At 35.8% G+C, this 13,077-nt stretch overlaps 1 protein-coding gene across 3 annotated transcripts; it reads left to right on the plus strand.

Annotated features, from left to right (window-relative positions):
- Window positions 1–872: 872 nt before the first annotated feature.
- On the plus strand, window positions 873–11,258 carry LOC125812292 (acyl-CoA-binding domain-containing protein 4). Of its 3 annotated transcripts, XM_049491802.1 has the most exons (17): window positions 873–1,003; window positions 2,113–2,176; window positions 2,251–2,403; window positions 2,487–2,564; window positions 3,952–4,056; window positions 5,906–5,972; window positions 6,059–6,120; window positions 6,675–6,814; window positions 6,936–7,062; window positions 7,160–7,274; window positions 7,456–7,544; window positions 8,739–8,822; window positions 8,949–9,290; window positions 9,919–9,970; window positions 10,088–10,416; window positions 10,514–10,573; window positions 10,961–11,258. In XM_049491802.1, the coding sequence occupies exons 1-17, from the start codon at window positions 951–953 to the stop codon at window positions 11,039–11,041; spliced, it is 2,001 nt and encodes a 666-aa protein (XP_049347759.1). In that variant the 5' UTR covers window positions 873–950; the 3' UTR covers window positions 11,042–11,258. The 3 variants fall into 3 exon arrangements, with proteins under 3 accessions (XP_049347759.1, XP_049347760.1, XP_049347758.1); XM_049491803.1 differs by having other exon boundaries at window positions 3,908–4,056; window positions 9,919–10,416; XM_049491801.1 differs by having other exon boundaries at window positions 9,919–10,416.
- The last annotated feature ends 1,819 nt before the right edge of the window (window positions 11,259–13,077 follow it).

Genomic DNA, 13,077 nt, shown 5'->3' on the forward strand with positions numbered 1-13,077 from the left:
GTTTAAAAACTAATTTGGGGTATGACGAATTGTGGGAATATGTGATTTTATATCGGTTTAAATTTTATTTTAACTTTTTACATGTTATAAAAGTGATAGAACATTATTTATTAAAATAATTTCTTTAAAGCTACTAAAATATGTAAGATAGTAAATGAAAATGGTTTAATAAAAAATAATTAATTTCTTACATGTTTTTTTCCAATTAACCTCTAAAAATTAAAAGATCTATTAAATTAATATAACTTAATGAAAAAATGAACTTATTTTTATGAATTTTATTTTTAGTATCAAACTTAACTAGAAAAATAAAATATTAAAAATTATGTGATGCGGGTTCATGGGAGCAGGTCTATACGAAGTGGTGCGGATTCATGCGGAGCAGATCTATACGAAGTGGTGCGGATTCATGCGGAGCAGATCTATACGAAGCGATGCAGATTCATACGGAGCAGGTCTATGTAAAGCAGATTAAAATTTTTGTGGTTAAGCTCAATCCGCGACCGCATTGCCATTACATGTACGTTTATGGAGTAGATATGCTAAAATACGCACTTCTCATTAGTCAAATTCAACTCATTTTGCTCAGTCATATCAATAATAACCCTTACATACACTATTTTTGTATCTATACATACCTACAGTCATTTTCAGCTCACTGTAAAAATCATCACAAAACTATAGAGTGAGGTTCAATGTACATTTGTGGAGGAAGAAACTCCCAAGTTTAATCAAGTTTTTGGAGATACTTTCTGTCGCTTTCAGTGTGGATGATGATCCAAGAGTGTGCTTCAATGCGAACTGGCAAAACCTAGTTTTTTCTCTAATTCGTAAGTGGGTTTCCGATTACGAAGTCTGAGCTTTTCTTTGATGGAAATGTGATGTGGTTGTTTTTGGATGATAATGCGGCTTTGTTTTCTGTTTTTTTGAAGGTTTGAGTGTTGCGGTATATGTTACTTGACGAGATGTTTGGGTTCTCGAAAAGGCGAATGAAACTCGGGAGGTAATGACATACTTATTCATGCCTAGAAACTACATATAAGTAGCCATGTTTATGTGTTGTGCTGGTGTGCTTAGTTTTCTATGAATGATTGTGCTTTATAGTGTTTAGGATTGAGAAGCTGGAGCTTATTGGTTATGTCTCTGGAGATTGTGCATATTTCCATTTCAAAAAAGAGTTCTTGTATGTATATCTTAGTTTAAGAAACTATCAACATGACAACATGCTAAATTAGTCAATTTGGTTCCAAGACCTAATCATGTTGTCATTTAACCATTTAACTGGGTTGCTGTTACTGGCAAATTCACTATGGTCTAGACAGAAGTATTCTTCTTTGCTAGATTTGGTTGCTAATGGCAGAAGAACTTAGGATTTTCTCCTCAAAGTTGTGGAGTTTGGAGACATATAGCAGAGCTCTACTGTTTTGGAGTCTCAATTAGGTTCTTTATTAAACATTAGAATTTAGCAACTGGATGTTGCCTTTCCCTCATGCCTTTTCTAGGAGGTATAGCTTTTGCCCCTCTTCAAAAACTATAAATTGCATTTGTAAGAGGTCAGGTACTAAATGCATTATTGCAATTGACATTGGTGAGCTACAACTTTGCTCATTGGCTTGTATTTGACTCATTAGTAAAGTTTTATTATCTCTATCCATGGAGCACTTGTGGAAGGGGAAACTGACTTTACGTTAGGTAAGAGAGCATTACTGAAAGATTTTCCCTTATGTCAGATATGGCTTTGCTTTCCTTGCAATCCTTTCCATGTGTAAGATGCAATTTCACTCAATTAATCATTACGCCTTAATCCCAAACTAGTTAGGGTTGTATAAGATGAATCCCCTGAATCAATTGCACTCCCATTTCAGATCCTCATGTGAAAGATGCAATTGCGATCGCTAGTACAATTTTTGGCATGCCTTATATACCTTATATAAACAGTGATATGAAGTCCTTGCTTACCTAAGTTGCTAAAATCCTTCTATTGATATTTGATACTCATGGCTTTTTGATCTCTCACGTGCATTTGCTAAGGATATGGATTTCCTCACTATAGCTAGGTCTTCTGAACCATATGCTATTTATATCAGTCTGAGCTCATCACTATTTACTCAGATTGAACTCAGCTCAAGGAACTAGAAGTCCTATGAGGCACCCCAAGCGTTCTAGCAATTCCAGTGTAAGACCTCTATTGCAACTTTTCCTTGTGTTGCATACAAGAAGCATAAAGTTTAAGCTCTTTCTGCATCACAGGGTGAAGCTGTTCCTCCCAGTAATAATGATTCTGAAGAAAAGAGCTGCCAATGCTCATCAGGTGCACCTGAGTTTAACGATTGTGCTTCAGGTGGCTCAGAAAATTGGATGCTTCTTTCTATAGCTGGAGAGAAACCTACACCTCGCTTCAATGTAACTGACTACTGTTCAAAGATATCACATGTTATTAAATTTGTGATGCTTTAAAAACTTAACATCTTGCTTTTACTGAGTAGCATGCAGCAGCTGTTGTTGGGAACAAGATGGTGGTTGTCGGTGGAGAAACTGGTAGCCGTATGTTAGAGGATGTGCAGGTAAACTGGTGATTGTTCCTTAAGTAACATTATCTCATGTTTGATGACTCCTGCCTTAATATATAAACAGAAATATTGATCTTTTTTGCGCTTCAAATGGGATAGTGTTTGATTTCACTGTGGAATGCGAAGGATAATTACTCCCTCCGTCCCTATTTAGTTGTCCATATTTCCTCTTTTAGTTGTCCCTATTTAGTTGTCCATTTTGACAAATCAAGAAAGGACAACAATTTTTTTCCTATTATACCCTTATTTAAATAAAGTTGTCATAAATAAAGTAATAAACTTATGAACTTCCTAGCATTGATTAGTTATCTTGAGTGAATTTATTTTGGAATTGTAAATTGTATTATAAGGATAAAATTGTAACTTCACTATGCTAATTATTGTTGCCTTAATCTAATTATTGTTGCCTTAATCTGTGTGTCATTTCTAAAGTGGACAACTAAATAGGGACGGAGGGAGTATCACCAAAGATTAACATCAAACATTTGATAAGTAAGAAGAAATTATAATATTAAAGGTGATTTGCTGATTTTAGCAGTTAGATTCTAAAGGAAACAGATGTACATGGATGGCGTGTGTAGAATAAACACGTGAATAGACAGAAATATGATTTAAATGTCTGTGCCCAACAGTAAGAAGCTTCTTCATCTTGGTTTGTGGAGGGATTTTCAGAACCATGAAACCTTTTCTTTTCTTCTGACCTTTTAAGTCACAAGAGAATTTCTGCAGTTGTACTTTTGTTCCTCCAAAGGACCCAATGGCCAATTGCCTAGCATTGGGTATATCTTATAAAGAAGAGACTGTTACATAGAGGGGGACTAGGCCCGACCTTAATGTAGACACAAAAGGAGAGGAGCTGACTCTTGTCAGGGCACTTTGTAAAGAAAAATATGCAAAGAGTTAGTGTGAGCTTTGTTACCACTTACCAGTTGAGCTATACAATCAGTTTACAAAATCTTTCCAAGTAAAGTATCTGATCTATTTACTAACTCATTAGCTCTGGCTTAGATAGTTTGTATAGTTAGCCAAAGATTTTTTTGTAAGCTCAAATGCCATATCTCGTAAATTTAGCATCTTCTTGATGCTGTTATTAATACCACTTATCTTATCAAAAAAAAAAGTATCTGATCTAGGTCTAATTCTAAAATTAGTTATGCCTTGTTTATCCAACTTCGAGAAGATATGCTGGACTAAACTATCTCCCCTGTTTGTCATCTCTTTTAGATCTGTTATCAACGCTCCAATCTGCAGTTGTGTTGATCTTTGAAAAATGGGAAATGATTAGATAGTAACTGAGACGAGTTTCAATCATTAGTGTCGAGGAAATTGCTTTGTAGGTGGCATACTTGATACCAGTGGCATGCGTTCATTTTCATTTCAGGTGCTAAATTTTGATAGCTTTTCCTGGACAACAGCTTCATCAAAGCTCTACCTCTCGCCCACCAGTCTTCCTCTAAAGATCCCAGCATGCAAGGGTCATGCTTTGGTAACCTTTACTCTAATTTTTCTAGTATACTTTGTTGCTTTACTTTTGGATTTTACTTGTCAAGATACTGTTATGGATATAGAGATGCACCATGTCTTGGTGATTTGTCTCTTTCAAGTAAAAGTTTGTAGATTTTGAGAGCCTGCTAATTGAAACATGCAATGACCTAGCTAACATCCATTTAAAGAAATTTGAAAAGCTTCCTACCTGAAGATGTTATTTATCTTTGAATTCCACAAAAGGTAGAAAAACTGAAGGTCACTTTCCCAAAAATGTTTCTGTACGATATTTCCTCTATCCTATTTTAGTTGATATTGGTTGATGTGTCACCGAGATTAACAGCAGAAAGTCTGGATAGGTTATTATGCGTGAGTTTGAGGTAGAACAACAACAACAACAACAACATACCCGGTGTAATTCCATAAGGTGGGGTCTAGAGAGGGTAAAATGTATGCAGCCCTTGCCCTACCCCCGGGAGGTAGAGAGACTGTTTCCAAAAGATTCCTGGCTCAGGTTACGCATATCAAAGAACATACAGAAAAAAAGAAATATAACAAGTACTAGAGGAAGCATCCATAACATCCATAAAAATTCTTACAATTCCAAAGAGATTCAAGTCTAAAATTTCCTCCTTAGAAGAGTCTAAGGATATCTACCTCTTTGTTGCATAATTAATTAGTGTTCTTCAAGCAAAGTTACCAAGTTTCAAAAAAAAAATTAGTGTTCTTCAAGCACAAGACAATATTATTGAGGGTGCTTTTTATGCACAAACCAGAAAGAAAAAGTTAATTATCCTCCTTGCAAGTATGTCAAGAAGAAAATACACTTGGAAATTTTTTGTTGGTGGAGACCTGATGCAATATGTGAAAATTGCAAACAAATAAGCCATGTTACAAAAGTGTGCAAGTTTAAAAACAATCCTCAAGCACAAATAGTAGAAACAGAAATTGAGGAACAATTTTTTTAGATTGCTTCATAGGAGGAGTGTTAAAATTTGTTTTCAGTTACTGAAGTGATTTTTCTAGCATAATAAGTTGCTTAGTTATAGGGTAATCTATTAGGTTGTTTTAGTTTTTTGAGATATTTTAGCTTTTTAAATTTTTTTGATGCAGATTTTTTGTAGATTATGTTTTTGAGCTTTTTCTTTCCTGTCAGGAATCTATGATTTCCCATGAAGGTTCAACTGTGAATTTGAAGTTGGCTGTTTAAAGTTCTCCTATGCTTATAAAATTGAGAATCCTATGCTTAACTAAACTGTGAGACAATTTTTTAGAAAAAAGTACAAAATTGGGGGTTGGGGAGGGGAGAGGGAATTACAGTGCAGGGAATAGAATCCTTGCCAATAAGATGAACATCCAGGTAGTCAACCAACTGAGTTGTACCGTCTTCTAAAAAATCAATAAGACTGCCTGATAGTTTAGTTGTGGAGCCTAAGTTGGCTGGGAAACCCCTTTTTGAAAAAAATAATTGTTACAATTGGAAGATGTGGAGGGTGTGTAAATTGTTGACTTTCTATTTAAGGAAAGAAATTATTTTTTCTGGAACGGATTAAAATAGCTGGAAGAGCAAACAAAATGGAAAGAAGGGACTGTACTGAATGTTTGGAGAACATCTACATGAATATTACCTGAACATTCTAACTCCCAATCACAAGGATATTTGTTATCAGTACTTGATTTCAGATGAAGAAGAGAAATAAATGTTTTTGTACAAGTCTACTACTTGTGGTACTTCTATGGTAGCAATGCTGTTAATCCAATTTGTTAATCTGATTAGCGTATCCTTTTGTGGTGTTAAGTGTGTCGTGTTGGAGTACTATTCATCAGAAAATTTATCTGTTACTTCCCAGGTTCAATGGGGTAAAAAGATTCTTATGGTTGGAGGGAAAACAGACCCTTCAAGTGAAAAAGTCTCAGGTTAACTTTCTGCTAATTTTACTGTATTTATATCTAGTCCAACTGTGCTTTCCACTATATACTTCTTCCTAAATTGTCTGTTGCAGTCTGGGCGTTTGACACTGAAACTGAATGCTGGTCACTTCTGGAAGCAAAGGGAGACGTTCCGGTAAAAGCTTCTAGTCCTCCTGTGCAATCTGATTGTGCATACCCTTTTCTGCCTTTGTGGTATTCACTTCATAGAAGTGATCGCTCAGTTTAACACGATATAAAGTAGACTCGAGTGTATCTATTATCGAAAAAGTAATACTCTCTTCGTCCCATTTTATGTGAGGTAGTTTGACTCGGCACGGAGTTTAAGAAAGAAATGAAGACTTTTAAAACTTGTGGTCCAAAATGAATGATAGAAATTTGTGTGGCCGTAAATCATTTCATTGAGGGTAATCTCATTCTTTTTGGGACCGACTTAAAAGGAAAGTAAGTCACATAAATTGGGACAGAGGGAGTAGTTAATATCTTGTTTTCTGCACCACGTCTCACTAAGTTTGGTGAAGTAAACTTCTATAAACTTTCTCCTTTACATGAGGTATTATCTTATTCTTTTTGATAAAAGGGAAACAGAAGGAAAGTATTAAAGACTTAACTTCAGCATGATGTCTGATACCTTCGGTGCTATTCGTCAATTTTTTTGCTTTCTTTTTAACTCGCCAATTCAATCGACAGGTTGCGCGTAGTGGTCATACTGTCCTTAGAGCAAGCTCAGTTTTGATTTTATTTGGGGGTGAAGACGTAAAGAGGAGGAAGCTAAACGATCTGCATATGTTTGATCTTAAATCCTTGACATGGCTGCCACTTCATTGCACGTGAGTTGCTAAAGGATATATCATTTATATGATTGCTAATGTTCCTGCTCCTTGGGCCATTAACTTTACCCGATGGTGGCATTATCAGGTTTGTTTCTTGATTAGTAGCACATGCATGCAGGGGAACAGGTCCTTCACCAAGATCAAACCATGTGTCTGCCCTCTATGATGATAAATTACTCCTGATTTTTGGTGGATCATCAAAGTCCAGGACGTTAAATGACTTGTACACGCTTGACTTCGAGACGGTTTGTGGAATAAAATCTTAAGCTCTCCTTTCCCCGAATGAATGCAAATTTCTTCTATATGCAACATTCTAATGCCAGATGTTCATGTTCACCTCAGATGGCATGGTCAAGAATTAAAATACGTGGATTCCATCCTTCACCTAGAGCTGGTTGTTGTGGAGTGCTTTGTGGAACTAAATGGTATATTGCTGGGGGTGGTAGCAGGAAAAGAAGTATGTCTAAATAGCTAATAACTGCAGCCTTCTACTTCATCATCATCGATACACAACTCAACAAAGAAATGCATTTAATAGGAACCTATTTGCTACTTAAGCTTTCTGATTTTTGAATTTATTCTTCTCCTTCTTCCCTTTGTTTCCATTCTTAGTACTTAACCATACTTTTTTCCTTCAGGACATGCTGAGACTTTAATATTTGATGTTCTAAAACTTGAATGGTCTGTTGCTGTTGCTTCACCAGCTTCTTCTATCACAACCAACAAGGTTCAGTTCAGTTTTTCTTTTCACTTTCTCACAATTATGATACATGCTTCTGCCTTTTGACATTATGTCAATCGACTTTTGTGTGAGTCAACTCACAGTATATGCTCTTGTGCTGGTGCTATCTTTGAATTTTTACGTCAGTCAACTCAAATTTTTTATTCTCCAGTATCTGATATGGTCCAGACCTAGCAAAGATTTGCCATGCTTTGTTTTGCATGTGAAAGTATGACTATTATAATTTATGTTAAATATTACTCCCTTTATTTCAATTTGTTTGTCCTACTTTCCTTTTTAGTTCGTATCAAAAAGAATGCCTCTTTCCTTTTTAGTTCGTATCAAAAAGAATGCCTCTTCCCCTTTTTTTTATATTGAAATTGGTAATGTTGTATTCCTCGGCATTAAGGATATGCTGGAGACCTTCAAAAAGAAGCAAAAAGAGAATGGAGGAAGCTACTTACAGAGATCCCAACAAATCTAGTAGTTCTAATTCATCTATTTCTATCTTTTTACACCAATAATAAAAAGATGCAATACAATTCCATTCAACTTTATGAATGGAATTGGACCTATTTCGGAAACAGCCTCTCTACCTCCACGAGGTAGTGGTAAGGTCTGCGTACATTCTACCCCATACCCCACTTGTGGGATTTCATTGGATATGTTGTTGTTGTGTTTGGACTTGCCCCCAAGGCTTTGGTCTAGTTGTAAAAGTCAATGCATGATGTGTGGGTTATAGGTGCATATCATGGGTTTCAACCACACTGTAGAGAAAAGCTGGTAATTAAGTGGAGAAGAATGGGGGACATTATCCACCGAGTTTCAAACCATGTGGCCGGCCATTGGGGATTTTGGTGATCAAAAAGAAGTATTGAACTTAGGGTTAGTGTTTGAAAAAGATAGTTGAATATTTTGGTTTTTGTTAAATTATTTTATGGCAAAAATAAACAGTTAGCTTTCAAAAGTAAAAATAAATATTTTAATCTAAGCGTCAATTTTTATTGTTTATGAAAAATTTCTCTAAAGCAAAAGGGTTGTTAAGGACTTAGTCGTGTGGTCTATTATAAAGTGCACCTATGATCTGATGTTTGAACCTGTACTTCAACAAAATTACATGCTCTTGCTCTAGATTGCATCACATAAAGTTGACAATTTAGTGGATCATGTAGTATTTTTCAACATTTTAATGAATGCCAGGGATTCAGCCTCGTCCTTGTGCAGCATAAGGAAAGGGATTTTCTTGTGGGTTTTGGTGGTTTCAAGAAAGATCCATCAAATGAGGTAACATGAAAACCAGAACTTTTGCTATATAATCATCTATTAGCTAGCGCTGACATATTGTCTTCTTAAAGTCAAATTCTCATGTACAAAGTATTTGCTTTGCCTCATTTCATCTTTCTTTTACAGGTTGAGGTACTTATTATGGAAAAAAATGAATTGTCAATGGGCCGCAGATCAAGCTTAAGTAAAGCTGCTGGGAACTTGCTATCTGGGAATCGTTTGACATCCACTGGGCCTGCTTCTCAGCCAGTTAATGGTACTACTACCTCTCATGTGGATTCCATAGCGAGACAGAATCTAGCCTCTGCGGTTGAGCATCATGGCTCTGGTAGAAAATCATTGTCAGAGTCTTTACTCATTGATCCTAGTTCTGTGTCTGGTAATGTCTCACTTCGCAAGCAATTTTCCAATGATGAAGACGCCAGTGCAAAGATGACCAAGACCTCAGGAGATGAAAGTCCTTCACAGGTAAACTATAGCAACTATTCTAGTATTTCACTCTTCACAATCTCAGGTCCCTGAGTAGATGGATGAGTACATATGACCTATCAAACGAAGTTTTGAATTTGCATTTTTGATGGACGGGGTTATGAAATAGCATACGGGTTAAGATTAAGATAATATGTTGGTTGAATTAGATAGGAACAGAATTTGGAATAGGATCAATAGGTTAGGGGTTCGAGCCGTGGAATTAGCCACTGATGCTTGTGTTAAGGTAGGCTGCCTCCATTACAATTTACACTCCCTTGAAGTGTGGCCTTCCCTGGACCATGCGTGAACACGTGATTCGAGCACCGGGCTGTCCTTTGATTAATTTGGTTTGAAGTTCTTGAAGATTCTAGTTCTTTCTTGATGGCTATATGTTGTCTGTTGAACATTGTAATTTCATGTGTTAGGTGTGTTTTATTCCGGAGGTTTTTATAGCTTGTTTTTTTCTATTTAATTGTTGCTGTTTTTGCTGCTAGTGATTTCTTTATATACTGGGCTCGAAGATACAACAATTAGATTGATTTTAATTTACAATTAAGTGATTGTATGTTCTGAAGTTTATTTGTTTTTCTAGTCAAACTGATGTTTCATTCATCTTCATTCTAAGGAACAAGGAGCAAAACAACTAGACATAGGACCCAAAACAAGCAGCAATGGAGGTAAAATTATGTCTGAGGAGATGTCTACTATCTCTGAATCTGGACATTTGCCTACTCATTACAGACAAGCAAGTGCAAACTTTTTTCAAGACACTGATGATTTTGTCTTCCAAGAAGGTGATTATAAAGCTGGATTGCCAGCTTCATCAGGTGCTTGTCAGCAGTATGAAGCAAAACTATCTTCCTTAATGAGAAAGAATGGAATTCTAGAAGGACAGCTGACAACTGCATTGGCTGGCCGTGAAGCAGCAGTGAAGAGTAAACAGGACATGGAGAAAAAGATGGCTGATGCTGTAAAGGAGATGGAGTTGCTTAAAGAAAAGCTAGCTAGTGTCGAAATGGCCCAGGAAGAGGCTAACAGTTTATCCAACATTGTCCACTCTGATAATGTCAGGCTTGAGCATGACGTGGCTTTCCTCAAGGCAGTTATGGATGATACACAGAAGGTAAAGAGAGGTTTTATTGTTTTATCTATTCCTAAAATGTCCGAGCCAACTTTTCAGCCCACTCTTATTAAGTTTATGTCTACAATATCCAATGCAGGAACTGCATACAACAAGAGGAGTCCTTGCTGGAGAAAGGGCAAGAGCTTTCCAGTTGCAGGTATGATCATAATCATAAGAATGATAAAGGAAATCATAAGCAACATATTATTTTACATTATTCATCTTTTAATTCTTATTCTGGGGTTGGGATGGGATGCTTGGGTAAGGGAAAAACCGTATGGGGAAGAACCTGATGAGATCAACAGATGCTTAGGATACCACTCAAAAGTTATACAATTATCGAAATATATAATTGCTTAATGCACATTTTGGCCACTTGACCATCTTTGATAGAAATTTATTAGCTCTCTTATGATTATGTAACTTGCACGAATACACATCATAAGAGGTTTAATTGTTTTTATGGTTCTTTGTATTGCTCCACGAGGTTGCTTTTCAGACCTTGGCATTGTACTTATTCAGGGAATATCCTTTGGTTTTGCAGGTTGAAGTTTTCCATTTAAAACAAAGATTGCAATCACTGGAGAATCGATCTCCAACACCTCGGAAACCTTTCCACGTTTAGAATATATAGCATGACATTTTGTATATTAGTTGCGACAAGATTATGTACATATATGTTAGACTTGAATTGTCATTGACTCGTTTTAGGAAGAATCAAACACCAACTATCCAGATTGCTTAAGCCTGCAAAGTAGTTCACCTGGCAAAGTTCAAATTTTGTTAGAATATCAACTACAATGTTGTACATTAGCTGCAATTTCTATTGTATTGTAATATTTCCATATCAAGTCTACGAGCGAATGTTTGCAGAAAAATTGTGAACCTAAAGAGTCAGTCACTACTATTCCAGTACTTGTTGGGTTAAGTCATTAGCTTAATCCGATAGTTCAACAGAACTACCATTTGAATAGATACGTATAAAACAACAACACAATTCTAAGTTGGATTTTGAATTCACAACTTTGAAATGGGAAAAGGTACAAATATCCCTGGTACTATATAATTTAGAGCAAATATATCCTCCATATTAAAAAGTGACATAATTATATTTTTGTCGTGATACAAATGGTTCAGACATACCTCTTTCAATTCGACTTGTGAGGTGAAAAAATTGATTTAAATTTAAATAAAAGTCATGTAGTAGGGATATATTTGATTCTTCTCGCAAAGTTTTGGAATATATTTAATCCTTTTTCACATATGAATTATTTGCCTTATTTAATTCAATGATTAATTTGAATTTATTTCTTTTGGTGATCAAATTTCTTTCACTTTATCTTCTTAAATCTATCATAGATATCCCAAAATAAATAAATCTCGACACATACAAAAAATAAATTACAATTTGGCCACAAAGAATTATTGGGAATAATGATGAATCTTAAGATATTGTGTCAACCAACATGGGTTGTGGTGCACTGGTTGAAGTGTTTCACTCTTAACCAGAGGTCTTGGGTATGGAGAAAATCTTGTTGGGAGCGTCACCCCCGAATGGGCCCTACAGTGCGCGATCCGGATTTAATCGCAGCTCCAATGTGAGCTCGGAACATTGGATGGGAAACAAAACAAAAAAAGGTTTTGTATCACGCCTCAAATCTAGGGAGGTGAGACTAGCACTCGGTGTCTCACTTGACCGAGCAAACCACATAAACCATTCAACCTCAGCTCTACTAAACACATGGACCGACAAGGCCAAGTCATATAAAAACTTGTACATGCAAACAACTCAAACTATATATATACATACAAAGGAGCCAACATTAAGGTCATCATCTAAGACATCAATCAATCGCAAGATTGGCAAGGCCACACCTTACTCACTAGACGTACAACATAAATTTACAAGCCTTTAGGAACATTACTTCTAAGTTCTAACATATGGTCAAGAGAGGATCTAGACCTACCCTTCAACTACATATAACATAATAAGACTTCTGACTCAGCAACCCCAGAAGGAATGGAGATTACTAATTCCAACTGTCGAACTCAGCAATGCCTAATGAGGAGGCATGTCTATTTGTCTGTCAAAACTTGATGCAACATTCTTCGATAGTGGGGCGTCAATATGAAATTATGCATTGAGTGTGTAAGGCGACTGAATAACTAAAATTGAACTATACAACAACACAAACAACTTTTAGCAGCAATAAATGTCTACATTAAAAAATGGTAAAGTCTTTATCGGCATTAGTTAATTATCATTTAATTCAATGTCGCTATAGTCTTTAGTATATTTACAAAAAGTGCTAATTGCTTGCTAAAAATACATATTTAGCGGCAATGAAGTTGTTGTTATAGATCATTTTTGGTGTAGTGGATGTTAATCAATAGAATGACAAATTAAAACCAATAAAGGAATGTAATGTGATTGAAAATGACCTTTATGAGGGAATTGTAAATCACTCTTCTATAAGTCTTTACTTATTACTAGGTGAACTGCATCTACATTTTACACAAACAGATAATGTTTCTAGATCAACTCGCAATCACAAATTAGTTGATATCAGCTAGTACTAAATAAAATTGCCTGATTCAACTCATATCATCATAATATAACCATCTTTCGTTTGCAGTTAATCTAATACAACCTTCCTCATT

Source organism: Solanum verrucosum, unplaced genomic scaffold, assembly GCF_900185275.1.
Source record: "Solanum verrucosum unplaced genomic scaffold, falcon-dt-bn FXZP01000115.1, whole genome shotgun sequence".
NCBI lineage: Eukaryota > Viridiplantae > Streptophyta > Magnoliopsida > Solanales > Solanaceae > Solanum > Solanum verrucosum.

Excerpts from the sequence above, each read along its gene's own strand:
- LOC125812292 (XM_049491801.1), top strand. The coding sequence starts at position 951 with ATGTTACTTGACGAGATGTTTGGGTTCTCGAAAAGGCGAATGAAACTC. Across the intron at positions 2,565-3,951 it reads GTATGTTAGAGGATGTGCAG|GTGCTAAATTTTGATAGCTT; the intron begins GTAAACTGGTGA and ends TTTTCATTTCAG. Across the intron at positions 7,545-8,738 it reads CTTCTATCACAACCAACAAG|GGATTCAGCCTCGTCCTTGT; the intron begins GTTCAGTTCAGT and ends AATGAATGCCAG.